At 27.3% G+C, this 23,686-nt stretch overlaps 2 protein-coding genes across 2 annotated transcripts in view; one reads left to right on the top strand and one right to left on the bottom strand.

Moving 5' to 3' along the window:
- The window catches only part of LOC142223564 (neuroguidin), a 260,642-nt gene that overhangs the window by 71,759 nt on the left and 165,197 nt on the right, over nt 1-23,686 (top strand). The gene's annotated exons all lie outside the window — the stretch shown is intronic.
- LOC142223563 (ABC transporter G family member 20) overlaps nt 2,735-23,686 on the bottom strand; it is a 64,810-nt gene continuing 43,858 nt past the window's right edge. Inside the window, exons 2-12 of the mRNA XM_075293442.1 lie at nt 14,871-15,397; nt 14,446-14,605; nt 11,660-11,922; nt 9,618-9,711; nt 9,171-9,544; nt 8,856-9,090; nt 8,618-8,795; nt 3,965-4,151; nt 3,393-3,658; nt 3,148-3,234; nt 2,735-3,088 (exon numbers count right to left, since the gene is read on the bottom strand). Coding sequence (XP_075149557.1) covers nt 2,877-3,088; nt 3,148-3,234; nt 3,393-3,658; nt 3,965-4,151; nt 8,618-8,795; nt 8,856-9,090; nt 9,171-9,544; nt 9,618-9,711; nt 11,660-11,922; nt 14,446-14,605; nt 14,871-14,977 — 2,163 coding nt within the window. The 5' untranslated portion in view covers nt 14,978-15,397 and the 3' untranslated portion in view covers nt 2,735-2,876. The remainder of the gene's footprint in view (nt 3,089-3,147; nt 3,235-3,392; nt 3,659-3,964; nt 4,152-8,617; nt 8,796-8,855; nt 9,091-9,170; nt 9,545-9,617; nt 9,712-11,659; nt 11,923-14,445; nt 14,606-14,870; nt 15,398-23,686) is intronic.

Here is a 23,686-nt window from a genome sequence, read left to right as displayed (position 1 = left end):
AATTTTCTATCCATTTCAAAAAAAAAAAAATAATAATAATTAATCCAATAATTCACAGTTTGATCAACTCGTAGTGTACTTAGCAAAGTCTACAACCTTTCACAGGGTCAATGGTGTTCAAACTATTGATACATTTTCACATGGCATAGTTTTAGGCTTTCTTGAGAATATCAAGATAACCATAATTGTTCTCAAACTGCAGTGGGGTTTCATACCAAAATTCAACTTACTAATGAGTATACTTCTAGGCATGTTTTTGAAATTTCATTAGCAGTGCTACCGTTGGAAATTTTGAAAAAGTCGCATACTCAAAAAAGGTCCACAAAAAAGTTGAATAATGATAAAAATGTCGCAAACATTTGTGAAGCCACAGTCCCTTTAACAAAAAAAAATATTTTACCAACTTATTGTATCATAAAATCCAGTAAAACGTAAACTTGCACTATAGAAAAAATCGATTTTTTTCTCTTTCCTAAAATTAGGCAGAAATGTACTCGAACAGCATCCAGTACCAATTTAGCATCAGCCAATTAAAAACTTTTAAATCAATTAAAATAACAAAAATAATTATTTTTTATACTACACTTCTAATGGACTCTGTGATATATATTGCACTATGATTTATTTATGTCTAACTCTTGCAAGTTTTTACTGAAAAAAAAAAAAAAAATACTAACAAAAACTTGTAACTTCTCTATTTCTAAAATGGAATAAGGGGGATTCGGCTATATGAGAGCTATATATTTATATCGACCGATATGAACCACACTTGACGAATCATATAATGGGTGCAATGCAACACTACAGCAAATCGGATGAAAATTCCGGTCATCATGGCGCTATACAGTAGGTAACGGATATAAGTACATCTCATATAAGAAAAATATGCATATAAGAAAGTTAATAAAGAATACCACACAGAAAAAAAAATCACGAAAATTTTTTCAATTAAAATCTTAATTGAGTTTTAAAAAATATCCAAATAAAAACTTAATTGAATCAAAAAATTTTTTAATTGAAATAAAAATCAATCACACAAATTAATATTATCAATTAATTTGTTAATTGGATCAATTAATTTTTTAATCGACTGTCAATTAATTTTTTAATTGATACTATCATTTCTGTGATTGAAGACATCTCAATTAAAAAATTAATTGGATAAATTAATTTCGTGATTGAATCAGAAACAAATTTTTTTGTGTGCATACTTATATAATTATTGTCTATAAGAAAAAAACACATACCAGAAACAAATAGTGTGTTTTTCTTATATCCGTTACCTTCTGTACCAAAATGAACCAAATGAAAACTAAATGAGTGTCTCTTGTAGTCTTAAAAGTCGAAATTTCAACTTTTGCTATTATTAGGCAAAATTGAATTTAAAAATTGGACCTTTTCAAAAAGTTTACTTTTCCAAATTGTAAAAAGTAGAAAAGTTTGTGTTTTGATTTCGATGTCAATCTATGACTATGTACAACAATAAATTATTTGTAAGGCACTTTTCTTCGAAATTTAGTCCACTGGAGAGAATTTTGGTCCGATTTAGGAAAAAAACTTGGTCCAAAATAAAATTTCGTTGTGGCAATGCTGAGAGAAGTGAACTCTTTTTTTTATAGCCGAATTTAAACGGTGTCTCACATTGCGGCGAAGTACTTAGAGAAGCTTTTAAACACTCAACATCCACAGTATAAAAATATTTAGTCGTATCCATGACCCTTTGTATACAAGGCGGGCCATTGCACAACGGTTGCTTCGGGTAAGACGCACGGCGATGAATTCCCATTTATAAAAATTGCTTCAAATTTAAACACTTTCCTTTTGTGCGACTAAAGTCGCACATTTTGCATATTTTAAAAAAGTCGCATAAAAAGTCGCATGATGTTGCTTCGCGTAAGGCGCACGGCGATGAATTCCCATTTATAAAAATTGATTCAAATTTAAACACTTCCCTTTTGTGCGACTAAAGTCGCACATTTTGCATATTTTAATAAAGTCGCATAAAAAGTCGCATGATGTTGCTTCGCGTAAGGCGCACGCCGATGAATTCCCATTTATAAAAATTATTTCAAATTTAAACACTTCCCTTGCATGCGTGCCACTAAAGTCGCACATTTTACATATTTTAAAAAAGTCGCATGATGTCAGAAAGGTTGCAAACTGCGACTAAAGCTGCACAACGGTAACACTGTTCATTACAGTACCAAAATCATTATATCAATAGCTCATATAATATATTTATTTAAACGTTTTTTGGCTTTTTCACATATATGTACATACAATTAAACTATATACTATTACAAAAATCTACATATGCTCACAAATCGTTAGAACTAAACACTACTTTGAAACCATTTCATAAAGAAAAAATCATTTTAAAGTAAAAATAATTAAATTATAAATTAAAATTATTGAATGCTGAAATCTCATTTCCACATTGTTGTTTATAATGCTTTCACAATATACAAAATTTATATAAATATATAAAAAATAAAAAAAAACTGGTTACCATTTTATTAGAAATAAGGATAAAATAAAACTAAAAACAAAAATAATTTAATGGAACGGGTTAAATATTGGCCATGAATATGGATTTTAATGATGGACCATGATAATGACGTTAACAAACCTGTAATTTGTAGTTAATGATAGGGAACTGGAATATCTGGTATAATTATTTTGTTGTTTTTTAATTTATTGGATAAATTAATCATTGTGGTATAAATTACTGACGTTTCTTTTTGTGTTTTTTTCTGTTTTAATGAATCCGTGATGAATGATAATCTATGCGAGAATTTGAAATAATATAAAACAAATAAAAAAATACTATAATTTAATTAGCCTATTTATCCTAAGGTGAATGTTAAACACCATATCTACGTTTTCCTCTTAAGACCAACCATACACAAGGTGAAGAATATGATAATCCAAGCTGACATTACCAGGAAACCTCCATATACCTTGACATTGGTAATATCCCAACCTTTTTCGAGGATATTACGTGCTGATATTGAAGGCAGGGTGAAGGGGAAATACAATACAATATCCTGCAAGGCCTTAGGCATTCCCTCCAAAGGCCACAGAAGACCTGAAATATGAATATGATTAGTAGAAATCATGGTTTGCGCTGCTTGTTTGAAAACATACCACACAATATGATCATGGGATAAAATGCTCCAGTGGCAACAAAATTTGCTTCTGTATGAGATCGACAATATACGGATATCAGCAAACCTAAAAGAGAAGAAAACAAAATTCCCCTCAAGTCATTGCCGCCTCGTCATTGATTATCACTGATTTAAGTGGATGTTTAAACAATTACTTCAGCCATTACATTACGTTCCCGCCTCTTCCCCCTAAATCAACACACACCGCACTTTTGTTCCACTTACCAAATAACATGCCACAAAATGAGGTCAATGTCAGTAAAAATATTAATGTGGCTGTATCGCCCTTATTGTACGTGTCAAAGACAATACCAATGTAAACGATGACTTCAACGCTTTGCACTATCATGATAATAAACTGGGAACACAAATGGGCCCATAACATTTGAACAGCCGAAACACCTGCCACTAATGTTCGATCCCAAACACCATCCAAACGTTCTTCAATGAATACCGATGCCGTCATAAGGGTGGCCAAAAAGAAGACCATGCTATATGAATGATATATATATATAAATCATATTAGATTTCATAGAAAAAAAAATTCACGAAAATTTTTCCAATTAAAAATTTAATTGAATCGAAAAATTTTTTAATTGAAACAAAAATCAATCACAAAAATTAATGGTATCAATTAATCTTTTAATTTGACTTTCAATTAATTTTTTAATTGTTACTATCGTTTCGGTAATTGAATACATTTCAATTTAAAAATTAATTGGATCAATTAATGTCGTTATTGAAGACACAAAAAATATATATTTTTTTTGTGTGTTCTAAGAAGTTGCAATACTTACGTCATTACCACACCAGGAGCTACATATCGTTGAAATTCCATATCGTCTGTACCATAGATGGGTGGTTGCATATTAACTGGTATCGTTGCTAGTTTGCTGGGATAGTTACAATCGGTGACAACAGCTTTTACGAATGTGGCATAGGTATCGTATAGTTTTTTCTCAATATAGAAGGATATTTGTCGATCTGAAATGGAATATCGAACATAGTTAAATATGAGGAAACAGTCTCATAGATTTGCACAAACTAAGAAAATGAAGAAAAACATGTCAAGATCAAATGGACTGTAAATGACATTGAATAAATAAAATTTTGACAAAATTTCCTATAGAAATAAAATTTTCACAAATTTTTCTATAGAAATAAAATGTTCACAAAATTTTCTATAGAAATAGAATTTTAACAAAATTTTCTATAAAAATAAAATTTTGACAAATTTTTCTATAGAAATAAAATTTTGAGAAAATTTTCTATAGAAATAAAATTTTGAGAAAATTTTCTATAGAAACAAAATTTTGACAAAATTTTCTATAGAAATAAAATTTTGACGACATTTTCTATAGAAATAAAATTTTTTACAAAATTTTCTATAGAAATAGAATTTTAACAAAAATTTTTATAGAGATGAAATTTTGACAAAAATGTCTATAGAAATAAAATTTTGACAAAATTGTCTATAGAAATAAAATTTTGAGAAAATTTTCTATAGAAATAAAATTTTGACACAATTTTCACAAAATTTTCTATAGAAATAGAATTTTAACAAAATTTTCTATAGAAATAGAATTTTAACAAAATTTTCTATAGAAATAAACTTTTGAGAAAATTTTCTATACAAATAGAATTTAAACAAAATTTTCTATAGAAATGAAATTTTGATAAAATTCTCTATAGAAAAAAAATTTTTGGAAAATTTTCTATAGAAATAAAATTTTGGTAATATTTTCTATGGAAATAAAATTTTCACAAAATTTTCTATAGAAATAGAATTTTAACAAAATTTTCTATAAAAATACAATTTTGACAAAATTTTCTATAGAAATACAATTTTGAGAAAATTTTCTATAGAAATAAAATGTTGACAAAATTTTCTATAGAAATAAAATTTTCACAAAATTTCCTATAGAAATAAAATTTTCACAAAATTTTATATAGAAATAGAATTTTGACAAAATTTTCTATAAAAATACAATTTTGACAAAATTTTCTATACAAATACAATTTTGACAAAATTTTCTATAGAAATAAAATTTTTAGAAAATTTTCTATAAAAATAACATTTTGACAACATTTTCTATAGAAATAAAATTTTGACAAAATTTTCTATAGAAATAAAATATTTGCCAAATTTTTCTATAGAAATAAAATTTTGACAAATTTTTCTATAGAAATAAAATTTTGACAAAATTTTCTATAGAAATAAAATTTTGAGAAATTTTCTATAGAAATAAAATTTTGACAAAGTTTTCTTTAGAAATAAAATTTTGACAAAATTGTCTATAGAAATAAAATTTTGACAAAATTTTTTATAGAAATAAAGTTTTGACAAAAATTTTTATAGAAATTAAATTTTGACAAAAATGTCTATAGAAATAAAATGTTGGCAAAATTTTCTATAGAAATAAAGTTTTGAGAAAATTTTCTATAGAAATAAAATTGTAATAAAATTTTCTATAAAAATAAAATGTTGACAAAATTTTCTATAGAAATAAAATGTTGACAAAATTTTCTATGGAAATAGAATTTTAGCAAAACTTTCTATAGTAATACATTTTTGACAAAATTTTCTATAGAAATAAAATTATGACAAAATTTTCTATAGAAATAAAATTTTGACAAAATTTTCTATAGAAATAAAATTTTGACGAAATTTTCTATAGAAATAAAATTGTGACAAAACATAGAAATAAAATTGTGTAAATTTTCTATAGAAATAAAATTTGGACAACATTTTCTATTGAAATAAAATTTTAACAAAATTTTCTATAGAAATAGAATTTTAACAAAATTTTCTATAGAAATAAAATTTTGACAAAATTTTCTATAGAAATAAAATATTTGCCAAATTTTTCTTTAGAAATAAAATTTTGACAAAATTGTCTATAGAAATAAAATTTTGACAAAATTGTCTATAGAAATAAAATTTTGACAAAATTTTCTATAGAAATAAAATTTTGACAAAATTTTCTATAGAAATAAAATCTTGACAAAATTTTCTATAGAAATAAAATATTTGCCAAATTTTTCTATAGAAATAAAATTTTGACAAAATTTTCTATAGAAATAAAATTTTGACAAAGCTTTCTTTAGAAATAAAATTTTGACAAAATTGTCTATAGAAATAAAATTTTGACAAAATTTTCTATAGAAATAAAATTTTGACAAAATTTTCTATAGAAATACAATTTTGAGAAAATTTTCTATAGAAATAAAATTTTGAAAAAAATTGTCTATAGAAATAAAATTTTGACAAAATTTTCTATAGACATAAAATTTTGACAAAATTTTCGGTAGAAATAAAATTGTGACAAAATTTTCTATAGAAGTAGAATTTTGACAAAATTGTCTGTAGAAATAAAATGTTGACAAAATTTTCTATAGAAATAAAATTTTTTCCAAGTGTGGTTCACTTTGGGTTTAGTGAACTGCCTGAATTTATACTGATAATTGGTTGATAGTTTTGCTGCAGGTAGATGATGCTGATGAGGAATATGGTAATTCCGAAACATGCGTCCATCCAATCATCTTGCAGTCTATAGGACTTTTCCCAAATAAATTTGACAAACATTCTTTTCCTCTGTTGCTTAAGCTAGTCTTATAGTTTAGTCAACACAATGGTTTTAAGCTGAAGTCAAAATAAAAGGTTGACAAAATTTTGACAAAATTTTCTTTGGAAATACAATTCTGACAAAATTTTTAATAGCAATAACATTTTGAAAAAAATTTCTATAGAAATAAAATTTTGACAAAATTTTCTAAAGAAATAAAATTTTATAGATTCTATAGATATAAAATGTTGACAAAATTGTCTATATAAATAAAATTTTGATAAAATTTTCTATAGAAATAAAATTTTGACAACATTTTCTATAGAAATAAAATTTGGACAACATTTTCTATAGAAATATAATTTTGACAAAATTTTCTATAGAAATAAAATTTTGACAAAGTTTTGCATAGAAATAAAGTTTTGACAAAATTTTCTATAGAAATAAAATTTTGACAAAATTTTCTATAGAAATAAAATTTTGAAAAAATTTTCTCCAAAAATAAAATTTTGAAAATTTAAAAAAAAAATTATTGATCCAAATTAAAAATTAATTGATACTATTAATTTATGTTTCAATTAAAAAATTTGTTGATTCGATTAAATTTTTAATTTAATATTTTTTAAAACTCAATTAAAATTTTAATTGGAAAAATTTTCGTGAAATTTTTTTCTGTGTATATAGTTCGGAGTCGGCTATAAAAAAGCAGGTCCCTTGTCATTGAGCTGATAATGGTGGATATATATAAATTACCGATATTGGATCGTCCCTATCTGTGAAACCCTTATAGGTGAATTGAGCAGACAAAATACAATAAATAGATATTGGCCAGAACAAAAAATCAATATTACAAAATAAAAATTCTCGTGTGCAGGATTTCTAATGGGCCGATCCCAAAAATTTGAAGTGGATTTTTCACAACTTTGTATACACAGAAAAAATTTTCACCAAAATATATCCAATTAAAATTTTAATTGATTTAACATATAGTTTAATTAAAACAAAAATCAATCACAGAGATTAATAGTATCAATTAAGTTTTTAATTGGATCAAAAGCACTTGATCACGGCAATCTAGGACTGTTTTCTATTTACTCATTAAAAAGAGGATAAGAGCTCTATGGGAAATTAGTGTAAATTGCCACCAATGGACCCATTACAGGACTGGTACTAGTGCTCCAGTTTATCAACATTTTTAATTGTCATATAATTTATTGATTTTTATACTCATTTGATATTAGAACTATTTATAGTTCAACATATTCCTTTCTGGTGCGATACGGATGGAAACAGGGTCCTAAAGGTTTGTCCCAGACTGTTTCATGAGCAGTTGTCTATAGGGTAGTCCTACTAAGTTGTTCCAGGACGTGTCCTTTGGGATGAGTCGAAGTCGTGTCCTAAGGTGTAAATTTTCCCAGCCAATGACAAACCCATGTTAAAGTGACTGGTCCATTCCATACGCTTGGACCATAGACTAACCCTGTACCGGTCCTGGGATTGATCCATTTCCCGTAGGGAGAAGTTAGTGTGATAATAGGTTAAGAAATAATTTGTATGATTTCTAAAAAAAATTTAGTGTTTTCATCAATCTCCAAAGGAGCAGACCTCTTATTTATTCATTTCATATTCACATTTTCGCCTTTTTGGCGAAATGGACGATTTGTCGAAATCAAATTTTTAAGATACTCAAAATCGATTAACAAAGTCAAATCGATTTTTCTCCACCCTCAATATCGGAAATTGAAGTTTTCGATTAATAGACTTGGTCTTGATTTTCAATTTCGTTAAATTTCTAAAGGTTTTCTTAAATGATTCATGTAGTATATCCATCAAAACCAAAATTAGGGAAATAATACTAAGTTTAAAAGTTTACTGCCAACTTACCTGTATTATCCAAATGCACTGATACCTCAGCATTTGCCAAAGCATAATCATCAGCATAACGACCATCTTCCAAAAAGGTTTGCATAGATTTCGAAAAGTTTTGTGGGAAATATATATAGCCTAAGGTGTTTGCCTTTTTCGCTTCACGATGGGCCTCTTCTATACTGGGATGGAAAATCTTAAAGGGAAGGGGGAATTATTGCAACAAAGATCTTTTCAAACCGTAAAACTTTCTCACCTTATTCAAATGATCAGCATCATCCAAACCCATGATATATCGACATGATAGCATATTGAAGTTACAGGTGTCATTTTCGATTGTAACAGTTTTGAAATTTGAACCATAACATGTTTCCCAATTTGCAACTTCATCATTTACAATACCAAGTTTTAAATTTGTAGGTGTTTTACCAACAGCCATATAGAAACAGGATAATTGTATAATGGGAAATAGTAACATGAAAACAATACCGCTAAAATCAGAAAAAAAATATTTATAATTTATCAGATTAATAATTTTTTTAATATAATTTTTTTGAATACTAAAACTTACGAGGGTTGCCTAAAAAGTTGCACGAAATTTTTCGTCATTAGTGCTTTGATGCGTCCCTTGGTGGTGAAAAGGAATTTTTTGGTATTATCATTTTCCTCTTGGTCCATATCGTAATTATGTTTTTCGGTCATGGATTTTTCGCTGGGTTGTGTAATGGTGGAGGCGTCAATGACATCTACACCATTGCATATAGCATTTGAGGCATGTTGTTGTTGCGATGGTAATTGAGCCAAACCAGCTTCGATGACATCATTGTCTCCCTGTCTTTGGCTTAGAATAAGGAAAGCATCTTCAATGGAATTTACTTCGAAACGTATCATAATATTTTCTGGAGTATCCTCGGCCAATAGGACACCCTTACGCATAAGGCCAATCTAAAACAAGAAAAAAAAAAACGGAAATGAGAATTTCTAATTTTCTTATAAAAATTTTTTTGGTATCACTTACTTTATTGGCCTGTTTAGCTTCTTCAATATAATGCGTTGTTATTATCACAGCCAGTTTACTATTTCTTGTTGTTTCCACCAAAAAATCCCAGATCCTATAATAGAAAATACAACAAAATATTGCAGTGTAAATTTCTATTCATAATATTGTCATTATAATTCTAATTAATGTATTTTTCTTAATTTATTTCTAGGTAAATATTGAATTTGATATAGTGTGAAACTCGTTAAGTGGATTTATGGTAAGCTTGAAAACAGCCTTATTTAGTCATAAACATCTAAATCAGCGGCATAGCTAATTTGGTTGTACTCTGGAAACAAGTTTTCATTTAAAATGAAACGAGGTCCATGTGAAGAGTTGGTAAAAATTATAAATTTGTAGAGAATTAGCTTCACTTTTTTTTTAATTTTTTAAAATAAATGAAAATTTATATTTTCATAATTTTAAAAACATTTTCATAACTTCGAAATATAATTTTAAAAAATTAAATTTTCATAACTTTTCTAAATGTTATATCCAATTATTTATATTAATGCCTTGTAAAATAATATGTTTGCATCAAGAAAAACGTTGCTTGCCTAAAATTGTATTCCTCAAAAAACCAAAACTCTTCTCTCTTTTTAAAATTTATTATGTAATTTTTGTTTTATTAAAAATGACACTCTGCGTATACAGAAAAAATTTTTTTCCAATTAAAGTTTTGAGTTTTAAAAAATATACAATTACAAATTTAAATGATTCAACAATTTTTTTAATTGAAAAAAAAAAATCAAGCACAAAAATTAATAGTATCAATTAATTTTTTAATTGGATCAATTAATTTTTTAATTGATACTATCATTTCTGTGATTGAAGACATTTCAATTAAAAAATTAATTGGATCAATTAATTTCGTGATTGAATCAGAAATGTTTTTGTGTGTGTATGGTTAACCCTTAAATGCGCATGAATAGCGATTCCTCCAAAAAATATATCATACGCAAAATGGTAAAAAAGAACACCTGCATAGCACATTTTTTCAGAATATTGTTTTTTTTTTGCGATTTTTTTTTGTAAAAATAGTGGTTCTTAAAAGATACAGTGCGTATTAAATTAAGTTTTTGTGTACAAATAAAAAATTTAATTGTAATAGAGCATAGCTAATAGAAATTATTTACCAACATTCCATTTATTTCTGGTAAAAATGAATTATTCTCCAATTTGTATTTTTTTGTACATTTAAATCAAGCAAAATGTCATTTCAATTTTCTTTCAATTTTTGGTTTCAGTTCATACAGAAGTACTATAGTTTTTCCGGGAAAAATATATTTTTTTAAACTACGTTATAATATTTTAAATTCAACAAACTTGATTTCGTAGAATTCGGTCAAAATTTTAAGACGTAAGAATTTTTTTCTGGTTGTATCTTAAAAGATACAGTGCGCATTTAAGGGTTAAGATTATAATATGTTTCCATATAGTACTAAAATTTTTTACGATATTTGGGAAAAATAATAAAAGTTTCTAATTGGTTACATTTGATTTAAAATTAAAACTTCTCTGACGGGGGAAACCTGTTTTTATCGTCTTCATATTGAAATAATTGCATACTTTAAGGCGCACCTTGGTTATGTCTATGTATTAAACAACCCTAACCGACTATGCATAACATATTTCAATAAAAAATAAAGGATACACACCCAGAGAAGAAATATGATCACCTAAAACATGCTTCAAGAGCATGTACTCCCTTACGGCCAAGAACCGTAATAAGAAAATTTTTAAAGTAAAATATGTAATATTTACGAGGTTTCGACAATAAAAAAAATTTTGCGATGCGAATTCGAAAACCAGTACACGGGGTTAGTCTCTTCCTGTAAATTCTCTACTAAAATACTTTTAGGATCTATATTCAAATTAGTAATGGTGTAAGTAAACTGAGGCCTTTCTTGAAATTTCTTTATAATTGAATCGGTTCCACTTTTTTAAATCTCCACAAAACACTATTTCACAGGTTAGAAAAATTATATTTTTTTGGAATAGTTTGAAAAAAAATAACTTACTTTTCTCTTAGCATGGGATCCAAACCCACTGTTGGTTCATCTAATATCAATAATTCTGGATCATGTATCATGGCACAGGCAAACGAAACACGACGCTGTTGACCACCACTACATTTCTTTACCAATTGTGTGGGTGGAGGTAACTGCAATAGGTCTCGTAATATTTTGAATTTCTCACGAATTTTTTCATCCTTCATGCCATATATGCGACCAAAATAATAAACGGTTTCTTTGACGGTCATTTCTTCAACCAAAGCGATCTCCTGCAAAGCGTAAAAGAATGTATAACAAAATGTCTTAGGGACACGGTTGCCAATCGAGTCAAAAATAATCTACCAAATTTTAAAGAAAATTTTACCAAAAAATTGTTTCAAAATTTTATTTCTTAAAAAAATTGTCAATATTTTTTTTTCTAAATATAGAAAATTTTGTCAAAATTTTATTTCTATAGAAAATTTTGTCAAAATTTTATTTCTATATAAAATGTTGTCAAAATTTTATTTCTATAGAAAATGCTGTCAAAATTTTATTTCTATAGAAAAAGTTGTCAAAATTTTATTTCTATAGAAATAAAATTTTGTCAAAATTTTATTTCTATAGAAAATTTTGTTAACATTTTATTTCTATAGAAAATTTTGTTAAAATTTTATTTCTATAGAAAATTTTGTCAACATTTTATTTCTGTAGAAAATTTTGTCAACATTTTATTTCTATAGAAAATATTGTTAAAATTTTATTTCTATAGAAAATTTTATCAAAATTTTATTTCTATAGAAAATTTTGTTAAAATTTTATTTCTATAGAAAATTTTGTCAAAATTTTATTTCTATAGAAGATTTTGTCAAAATTTTATTTCTATAGAAAATTTTGTCAAAATTTTATTTCTATATAAAATGTTGTCAAAATTTTGTTTCTATAGAAAATGTTGTCAAAATTTTATTTCTATAGAAAATTTTGTCAAAATTTTCTCCAAATATAGAAAGCTCTGTCAAAATTTTATTTCTATAGAAAATTTTGTCAAAATTCTATATTGTTAAAATTTTATTTCTATAGAAGATTTTGTCAAAATTTTATTTCTATAGAAAATTTTGTCAAAATTTTATTGCTATAGAAAATTTTGTCAAAATTTTATTTCTATAGAAAATTTTGTCAAAATTTTATTTCTATATCAAATCATCAAAATTTTATAATTTTGTCAACATTTTATTTCTATAGAAAATATTGTTAAAATTTTATTTCTATAGAAAATTTTATCAAAATTTTATTTCTATAGAAAATTTTGTTAAAATTTTATTTCTATAGAAAATTTTGTCAAAATTTTATTTCTATAGAAGATTTTGTCAAAATTTTATTTCTATAGAAAATTTTGTCAAAATTTTATTTCTATATAAAATGTTGTCAAAATTTTGTTTCTATAGAAAATGTTGTCAAAATTTTATTTCTATACAAAATTTTGTCAAAATTTTCTCCAAATATAGAAAGCTCTGTCAAAATTTTATTTCTATAGAAAATTTTGTCAAAATTCTATATTGTTAAAATTTTATTTCTATAGAAGATTTTGTCAAAATTTTATTTCTATAGAAAATTTTGTCAAAATTTTATTGCTATAGAAAATTTTGTCAAAATTTTATTTCTATAGAAAATTTTGTCAAAATTTTATTTCTATAGAAAATTTTGTCAAAATTTTATTTCTATAGAAAATTTTGTCAAAATGTTATTTCTATAGAAAATTTTGTTAAAATTTTATTTCTATAGAACATTTTGTCAAAATTTTATTTCTATAGAAAATTTTGTTAAAATTTTATTTCTATAGAACATTTTGTCAAAATTTTTATTTCTATAGAAAATTTTGTCAAAATTTAATTCTATACAGAACATTTTGTCAAAATTTTATTTCTATAGAAAATTTTGTTAAAATTTTATTTCTATAGAAAATTTTGTTAAAATTTAATTTCTATAGAAAATTTTGTTAAAATTTTATTTTTATAGAAAATTTTATTTCTATCGAAAATTTTATCAAACTTTTATTTCTATAGAAAATTTTGTCAAAATATTATTTCTATAGAAAATTTTGTCTAAATTTTATTTCTATAGAAAATTTTGTTAAAATTTTATTTCTATAGAAAATTTTGTCAAAATTTTATTTCTATCGAAAATTTTGCTAAAATTTTATTTCAATAGAAAATTTGGTCAACATTTTATTTCTATAGAAAATTTTGTCAAAATGTCATTTCTATCGAAAATTTTGCTAAAATTTTATTTCTATAGAAGATTTTGTCAAAATTTTATTTCTATAGAAAATTTTGTCGAAATTTTATTTCAATAGAAAATTTTGTCAAAATTTTATTTCTATAGACAATTTTGTCAAAATATTATTTCTATAGAAAATTTTGTCAAAATATTATTTCTATAGAAAATTTTGTCAAAATTTTATTTCTATAGAAAATTTTGTTAAAATTTTTCATTTCTATAGAAAATTTTGTCAAAATTTTTATTTCTATAGAAAATTTTGTCAAAATTTTTATTTCTATAGAAAATTTTGTCAAAATTTTAATTCTATAGAGAATTTTATCAAATTTTTATTTTATCAAAATTTTATTTAGCAAAATAAAGATATAAAAAATTTTGTTCCTTTTAGTTGGAGACGGATATTTGGCAAAATCTACCAAATCATCAGTAATTCTACCAATCTAGTAAAATTGTAAAAAATTTACCATTTTTGGTAAAATTCCACCAACCGTGGCAGTCGTGCTTAGGCTATCACTTATTTAGAAATCTAATCTTACCTGAGGCATATATCCTATTCTAGATCCTGGTACACCACTTCCAGGTACACCAGGTTTGAGACCCAATACACGTACATCACCACTATTGAATTGTCTTTGGCCCACTATACAAGACAAAAGGGTGGTTTTTCCGCAACCTGAAGCTCCCAAAAGACCATATCTGTAATATTAAAAAAAAATAAGTAAATAAAAATTATACATATAATAAAAAAGCAAATGCATTGGCTGTAAGGCTTTTTGAGAATTTTTGATTTTATTTTAAATTTTCTTTGAAATTCTTAACACGTTTTACGCTTAGCTTCTGAATTTTGTTTTAGGAATAATTGATAATAATAGCAAATCCCTTGTTTACTTTGTTTTGCCATCGTCTGACCATATTTACAAATGAAATGAAAATTTACAAATGCTTTTAATATTCTACTCACATGGATCCACGTTCCACGTTCATATTCAAGTAGTTGAGTATGATTTTGGGCTTTGATTTGCTTCCATAATATTTGTAGCCATTTCGTACTTCCACGGCGGCTGACATGATGGTGCGGGTGAAATCTTTAGTCTTTTAGGTGATGATTTTTTTTTTGAGTTTTTTACTTTCTTCACCCTTGGCTGTAGGATACCCCTTGGCCCTCTAGATAGATAGATCCCCTTTGCAATTATTTCAAGTTTGTTTTTTTTGTTTGTTTTATTTCAACCGCCTTAGATTCATTAGGTTAATTTATGGTTATGTCTTCTTGGTGTTAGTTTATGTACTTTCCAACATATGTTAGAATTATATTTGTTGTTGCTTGCAAGCCGCTATAGTCCGTCCGTCATCCGTCTGTCGTTTTCTTCTAACCACTTTCAATCTAGATTTTGGGTTTAATTTAAGCCAGTTCTTCTGTAGCTTAGCTCTAAAGCTTACTGTTTAAGCTTTTCCTCTCAGCACTCTTACTGTTGTTAAAATCGCGAGAAGCTATAATATTTGTATAAAAAAAGAAATTAAAAAAAAAAAAAACAATTAAAATGCATAAACATTAAAGATACTTATAATGATAGATTTTATGGCAATCAGAAAAAAAAAAATACTTCAAAGACTGTATGTCGCACAAATTTTCTAACAAGTTGTGGTTCTGCGAGTTTTATTTTTTATAATTGGCACTATAGTGAGGAACAGGATTCCTGTGTGATGAATTAGAATTTTATGAGGCTATTTAAAATTCTTTATGGGTAGATAATGGGCGAGGAAATGAGAAAATGTTGCCTACACCTGGAAAAATATCGTCGAAAAATTTACAACTACATTTTTAATATAATTTAATATAATTAATAATTTTTTGATTCAATTAAATTTAAAAATCCTCAAAATAAATTTTAGTCCAGATTTGCAGCTTTTTATCTATAAACCAGGGTTGCCATTTTGGTCCGAGTGGACCAAAATTGGTCCATGGAATTTGATTGATTTTGGTCCATTTTCGTCAAATCGGTAATATTTCAGAATTTTCTAATGAACTAAAAAGCTAACAAAGTTTTCTATAGAAATTGTGATAAAATTTTCCATAGAAGTAAAATTTTCACAAAATTTTCCATAGAAGTAAAATTTTCACAAAATTTTATAAACAATTAAAATTTTGCCTATTTTTCTATAGAAATAAAAGTTTGGCTATTTAAATTAAATTAAATTTTGGCAAAATTTTTAATAGAAATAAAATTTTGACAACATTTTCTAATGAACTAAAATTTTAACAAAGTTTTCTATAGAAACAAAGTTTTAACAAAGTTTTCTATAGAAACAAAATTTTGACATAATTTTCTACAGAAATAAAATTTTGTCAAAATTTTCTACAGAAATAAAATTTTGACGACATTTTCCATAGAAGTAAACTTGTGACAACATTTTCTAAACAAATAAAGGTTTCGCAAAATTTTCTACAGAAATAAAATTTTGACAATATTTTCAATAGAAATACAATTTTGACAAAATTTGAAAAAAATTTCTATCGAAGTAAAATTTTGGAAAAAATTTAACTTTTAAAGGATATTAATTTAATTAGGAAAAATGGTCCGCTGGTACGAATTTTGGGCCAATATTAGAAAAATGTTGGTCCAAAATAAAAATTCATTGTGGCAACGCTGATATAAGCCAAAGATACAATATATCTCTTAATTTTAATATTATTTCTTTATATTTTCTGAAATAAACCTACATTTTCTTTCGTGACGGATTCACTTTTTTTGGTGTATGGAAAATTCCATTCCTTCGGTCGTAAATATGAATAGTCTGGCGTGTATAGATGACGTTTTCTTTTCAATGACATATTTCATCAAATTCCTAAATCTTCTTTGTCCATATAGCTCGAAAAATAAATTAATAAAATCGAATTTCTTTTTTTTTCTATGGGAAAAGTCTACTTTTTGTCAAAGTCAAAAGACAGAAAAACGGTATTTTTTTAAATTAAACAAGTATATACGGGCGTAAGTTCGGCCAGGCCGAATCTTATGTACCCTCCACCATGGATTGCATAGAAAATTGTACTAAAGACTGTCATCCACAATCGAATTACTTGGGTTGCGGTAACACTTGTCGATGGCCAGGTATCTTAAAACTTCTTAACGCCGTCTTCTCAATTGTTAGTTAGTCCATACGGGGTATATATTAAACAAAAAAGCCGATTAAATACATATATAATTCAGTTTGACAAAATTTTCTATAGAAATAAACTTTTGGCCAAATAATCTATAGAAATAAACTTTTGGCCAAATAATCTACAGAAATAAAATTTTGACAAAATTTTCCATAGAAATAAAATGTTGACAAAATTTTCTATAGAAATAAAATTTTGGCAAAATTTTCTATGGAAATAAAAATTTGACAAAATGTTCTATAGAAATACAATTTTGACAAAATTTTCTATAGAAATAGAATTTTTTTTTTTTTAATAATTTTTTTTTTTAATAATTCTGTTTATTTGCAATCTATTTTTCTACAAAACATTAAGCAAATTTTTTGTTACATATCTTAAACTGAATTGTTTAGGCTCCATTGAACCTAACAATATATTCTTTAAAATATCTAATATTTACATGACATTGATAGTTAAGCTTTACTTAAATAAAAGGGAGATCAAGAACATGTCGCCTTTTTAGTCTTCTTACTTCATCGGTATCATCTAACAAATTAATTGCTAATACATTAGAGTGATAACTTAATCTATTCAGATAATTACTACTAAACTTTTTAATTTCGTCTTTAACAAGAGGAATGTTGAGATCTTTGTGAATGTTGTTGTTGTTGACAAACCAGGGAGAGCCAGTAATAAGCCTCAAAGTTTTTGATTGGTATCTTTGAAGAATTTCTATGTTGGAATTGCTGGCAGTACCCCATAATTGAATTCCGTAGGTCCATATTGGTTTTAAAATTGTTTTATAGAGCAGAACTTTGTTATTTAAACTTAGTGTAGATCTCTGACCTAACAACCAATGCATTCTTTTTGTTTTAATGTTTAGATGCTGCCTTTTCATTCGAATGTGCTCATTCCAAGTTAGTCTTTTATCCAAGTGAAGTCCAAGATATTTTACAGAGTATGCTGACTCTATTACTGTTCCATTGAATACAGGTGGAGGACATTCCTTTTTTCGAAGACTAAATGAAACATGGCCAGATTTTTCGGCATTAACCTTAATATTCCACTTTTTGTACCATTCTTGCATTGTATTTAATTGGTTTTGGATTTTTTTAGTAGCCTTTTTGTGACATTTATTAGTCGCCAATATTGCTGTGTCATCTGCGTACGTTGCTAATGTTACCTCATCCATTACAGGCATGTCAGCTGTGAAAATTGTATAAAGCACAGGCCCAAGCACACTGCCTTGAGGAACTCCAGCTTTAATTTTTCCAATTTCTGAATCAATATCATTGATGCTAACAAAGAATGTTCTCTCATGTAAATATGACTTTAAAAGCAGATAAAATGGTGAGGGTAACAAATGCTTAAGTTTGTACAGCAATCCTTGATGCCACACTCGATCAAACGCTTGCTGAACATCTAAGAAGACTGATGAACAGTATAGTTTTTTCTCTAGGGCATTTCTAATTACATTAACCACTCTATGGCACTGCTCGGGAGTTCCATGTCCCTGTCGAAATCCAAATTGATTATCAGGCAATATATTGAATGATTCAAGAACTGGAGATAATCGCTTACGGAAGAGTTTTTCAAACAATTTCGAAAGTATGGGCAGCAGGCTAATAGGTCTATACGAAGTTATTATGTTTTCGGGTTTACCAGGTTTTGGTACCATAATAATCTTGGCACATTTCCACTTATCAGGGAAATAACTTAATCTTACAATTGAGTTAAATATTACTGTGAGTAGCACCACTCCTTTCTTTGGAAGTGATTTAACAACTCGTCCATCTATCAGGTCATATCCAGGTGATTTATTTTTGAGCTTTCTAATCTCCGTTTTCACTTCTCGAATGCTAAAGGGTTTAATGGGTAGGTCCATCTGACAGGTTGAATCAAGAAAATCTGAGACTTCTTTTGCTTGAAGACTATTGCAGAAGGAAAAGGGTTTAAACGTTTCTTCTAAATGTAATTTAAAAGCATTCGCCTTGCTTTCGCTCGATCTACACCAAACACCATCCTTGTTTTTTATAGGAACATTTCGCTTCTTCGGCCTCTTGAGATATTTTGTTGCACTCCATAGCCTGTGTTCATTGTTATTGCTATTTACGTTCAAGCTGCTTAGAAAGTTCTTTATATTTTGATTTTTCATTTCTTTAAGCCGTTTCTTTAGAAAGTTTGAGGAACGATTAAAGTTCGTTTTATCTCTTGGATTTCTTGTTCTATGCCAAACTCTACGAAGCCTTCTTTTATTTCTTAATAATTTCCGTATTTCAGAAGTTATGAAATAGTTAGATAGCCTACTGTTTGTCTCTGGAGTGGATATATCAGCCGCTTCTTTTATCAAATCTGTAAAGTATCCAACTGCATCGTCCAATTGCCTCCCATTTTTTAATTCTATATTTAAATTGATTTTTTCATTAATAATTTCCTGAAACAATTCAATATTAGTATGTTTGGTAAATATTGGTCTATTTTGAGTTTTATGGACAATGTTTCCTCTAAAATTTATTATAATTGGGCTATGATCAGAGCTGAGATCGTAGTTTTCCACAATGTGCAAGAGAGATGGCGATATACCACTATAGACCACAAAATCAAGCAGATCCGGTATCTTATATATATCTGTTGGCCAATATGTGGGACTACCCGTTGAGAGCACATTATAATGATTTTTAGATATGCACTGAAAGAGTTCTTTTCCTTTAGGAGTACATAAGCGAGAACCCCACCATGTATGCTTGGCATTAAAATCACCAGCAACAATAAATTTATTGCCAAGGTTTTTAAAAAAGTCTTCATATTGGGAACATTTTACGTTATGCCTTGGAGGAAAATATACAGAATAAATAAATATCTGTGAATTATCAAAATCAATTTCTACTCCAGCGGCTTGGAGATAGGGCTCATTTATGGATTGGGCAATTTTGTATTTTATATTTGACTTAATAGAATTTTGACAAAATTTTCTATAGAAATAAAATTTTGACAAAATTTTCTATGGAAATAAAATTTTGACAAAATTTTCTATAGAAATAAAATTTTGACAAAAATTTTTATAGAAATAAAATTTTGACAAAATTTTCTATAGAATAAAGTTTTGACAAAATTTTCTATAGAAATAACATTTTGACAAAATTTTTCTATAGAAATAAAATTTTGACAAAATTTTTTATAGAAATAAAATTTTGACAAAATTTTCTATAAAAATAAAATGCTGAAAAAATTTTCTATAGAAATACAATTTTGACAAAATTTTCTATAAAAATAAAATTTTGACAAAATTTTTTATAGAAATAAAATTTTGACAAATTTTTGTATAGTAATAAAATTTTGACAAAATTTCCTATAGAAATAAAATTTTGACAAAATTTTCTATAGAAATACAATTTTGACAATAATTTCTATAGATATTAAATTTTGGCAAAATTTTCTATAAAAATAAAATCTTGACAAAATTTTGTAATAAAATTTTGATAAAAAATGTTCTATAGAAATAAAGTTTTGGTAGATTAAATTTGGGGATCGGCTATATATAACTATAGACCGATATGGACCAATTTTGGCATGGTTGTTCGAGACCATATACTAACACCACGCACCAAATTCCAACCGGATCGGATGAAATTTGCTCTTCCAAGAGACTCCGGAGTTCAAATCTGGATCGGTTTATATGGGGGCTATATATAATTATTGACCGCTATGGACCAATTTGTGCATGGTTGTGAGAGACCATATACTAACACCACGTACCAAATTTCAACAGAAACGGATAAATTTTGCTCTTCCAAGAGACTCCGGAGTTCAAATCTGGGGATCGGTTTATATGGGGGCTATATATAATTATGGACCGATGTGGACCAATTTTTGCATGGTTGTGAGAGACCATATACTAACACCACGTACCAAATTTCAACAGAAACGGATAAATTTTGCTCATCCATGAGGCTCCAGAAGTCAAATCTGGAGATCAGTTTATATGGGGGCTATATATAATTATGGACCGATGTGGACCAATTTTTGCATGGTTGTGAGAGACCATATACTAACACCATGTACCAAATTTCAACAGACACGGATAAATTTTGCTCATCCATGAGGCTCCAGAAGTCAAATCTGGAGATCGGTTTACGTAAAAGTGGTCCGATATGGCACATTTGCAAAACCATCCGACCTACATCAATAGCAACTACTTGTGCCAAGTTTCAAGTCGATAGCTTGTTTCGTTCGGAAGTTAGCGTGATTTCAACAGACGGACGGACGGACGGACGGACGGACATGCTTAGATCGACTCAGAATTTCACCACGACCCAGAATATGTATATATTATGGGGTCTGAGAGCAATATCTTGATGTGTTACAAGCGGAATGACAAAGTTAATATACCCCCATCCTATGGTGGAGGGTATAAAAATCATAAATTTATGTACAAGTTCATATTTTAGATTTTTGTATGTGTAGCATAGAATGAGCACTGGGGCGATATGGAACAGAAAAAATTGTAAGGGCAGCGAAATTTCTATGACGCAAACAAGTGCAAATATTGGAAAAGGATGAAATTGAGGATACATCTTGAATCGGACCAGAGGAAGATGATGTTGGGCTATGGCCTTGGACCTCTACCTACACGCAGAGGAGGAATATGATCACCTCAAGCATGTTTCAAGAGCAAAATGTTATTTTTGGATGGTGACCATGTAACATATTCGCTGCAACCATGTTATTTTCTCGAAAATAGGTGAGAAAACAAAATTTTTGCGACAAACATGTTACATGGTCACCATCCAAAAATAACATTGTGCTCTTGAAACATGTTTGAGGTGATAATATTCCTTTCCTTCTCTGGGTGTATCTCAATTATCTGTATTCACGATATCTAGATCGCGCCACATGAGGAATGTTATTGTTCAGTACCTTTCCAGCTTGGAATTACAATGGGAAAGAATTGGGTAAATTTTGAATGGATACGAAGTTTCTAAAATAAGAGAGGAGTAGGGACAGGGACACATGGAACCTCTTTTCAACCTAACCTATGGGCAAAAAATGTCAAACCAATTTTGAGTTTGTTCGAATAAGACATTTGTCTTTGGATCAATAAATTGATAGACAACCGGTCAGATGGATAACTGAACTGACTTGGGATTAGTCACGATGCCTCGGCTACCAAATAGAATATAACAATTACATTACAATTCCGAATACATAAATCAACTGTTGCGTGTTGCTTTCCTAATAAGATAGAAAAATGTGTGACATGCAATATCCCACTAATATATAATTTCCTCACTTTTTGTAATTTAATATAAACTGATTCGAAATGCTCCTTGCGCGTCTAGAGTATTCGATTAACTCCAAGTATTAATTTTCTAATATCTCGGCAAATGTTATAATACTCAACAACTGGTTTGCTGCTAAAACAAGTATATAATTGATTATTATTATTTTAAGACTTGTAGCACGAATATGCAAACAATTCTATATAATTAAATTCAATGACAAAATAGAGTATATTCAAAGTAGAATTTATGAAACTCGTGAATTAAAATTTAATGTCTAATACCAGGTTAGTGACATTTAGCAAACAAACATTTCAATGAAGAATGAATTAAAAGATTAGATCGTATTCATGATTGAGTTAATTCAAATAGTTATAAAATTTTAATTCATTGCAATAAGCACATTCATATTTCCTCTTTAAAATTATTTAAATTTATTGCAAAAGTCACATCCATATTTCCTCTTTTTAGATAATTTTTTAAATTTTTTTCCATAGCTATGCTGGAAGGACATACAGTCAAAGGAAAATTTATTTTCAATGGAGTATGATATACATTTATCACAATGGACTAAGTGAGCCTGAAACTTAATCGGGCTGCCACTTTAACCTAACATGATATACATTTTGGACACTTGAATAAATTAGAAATATTCTAAGTCGAAGTGAAAATTGTTATAAATAATTAAAAGATTAAATTTTGTCTCACAAGATCCTCTGGATCGATTTAAAATTATTTTTTCAATGTATATCAAAACGTATATAAATAGCCTACAACCAATATAAAAAACTCGCCGTTTTTTTTTTAATTTTTCAACTCACACAAAAAAGTAAAAAAGTTATCTTCCATACATTAACTAATCGTATGTTCATTGTATTTTATATTCAATTAGGAAAACATCTCCTGTCTTTTGTTACTCACAAAACTTCTCCTTAAATGAATCATATGTCAATCAATGAGAAGGTATTGACACTAATATTAATTGTATTCTGACTGTTGACAAATAATCAAAAAGGCCAGCCACTATTTATTCCAATAGTTCAAGTGTGAGATCATCATCACTATAACTGATTTGGGATAGACTTTATAAGAATTTAATGAAAATGGAATTATTTTCAAAATAGTGAAGAATAAACCTAATACTGGATGTGTAACAGGTTGGCTGATAAGTCCCCGGTCTGACACATAGATGGAGTCGCTAGTATTAAATGCATATTATTGTTATATAGTATCAACCTTCAAATGATTCGTGTCAAAATTTGACGTCTGTAAGTCAATTAGTTTGTGAGATTGAGTTTTTTTTGTGAATCAACTTTTGTTATTGTGAAAAAAATGGAAAAAAAGAATTTCGTGTTTTGATAA

Source organism: Haematobia irritans, chromosome 2, assembly GCF_050003625.1.
Source record: "Haematobia irritans isolate KBUSLIRL chromosome 2, ASM5000362v1, whole genome shotgun sequence".
Lineage (NCBI taxonomy): Eukaryota > Metazoa > Arthropoda > Insecta > Diptera > Muscidae > Haematobia > Haematobia irritans.
Note: the sequence above shows the minus strand (reverse complement) of the source record. Positions and strands in the feature narration are given on the sequence as shown.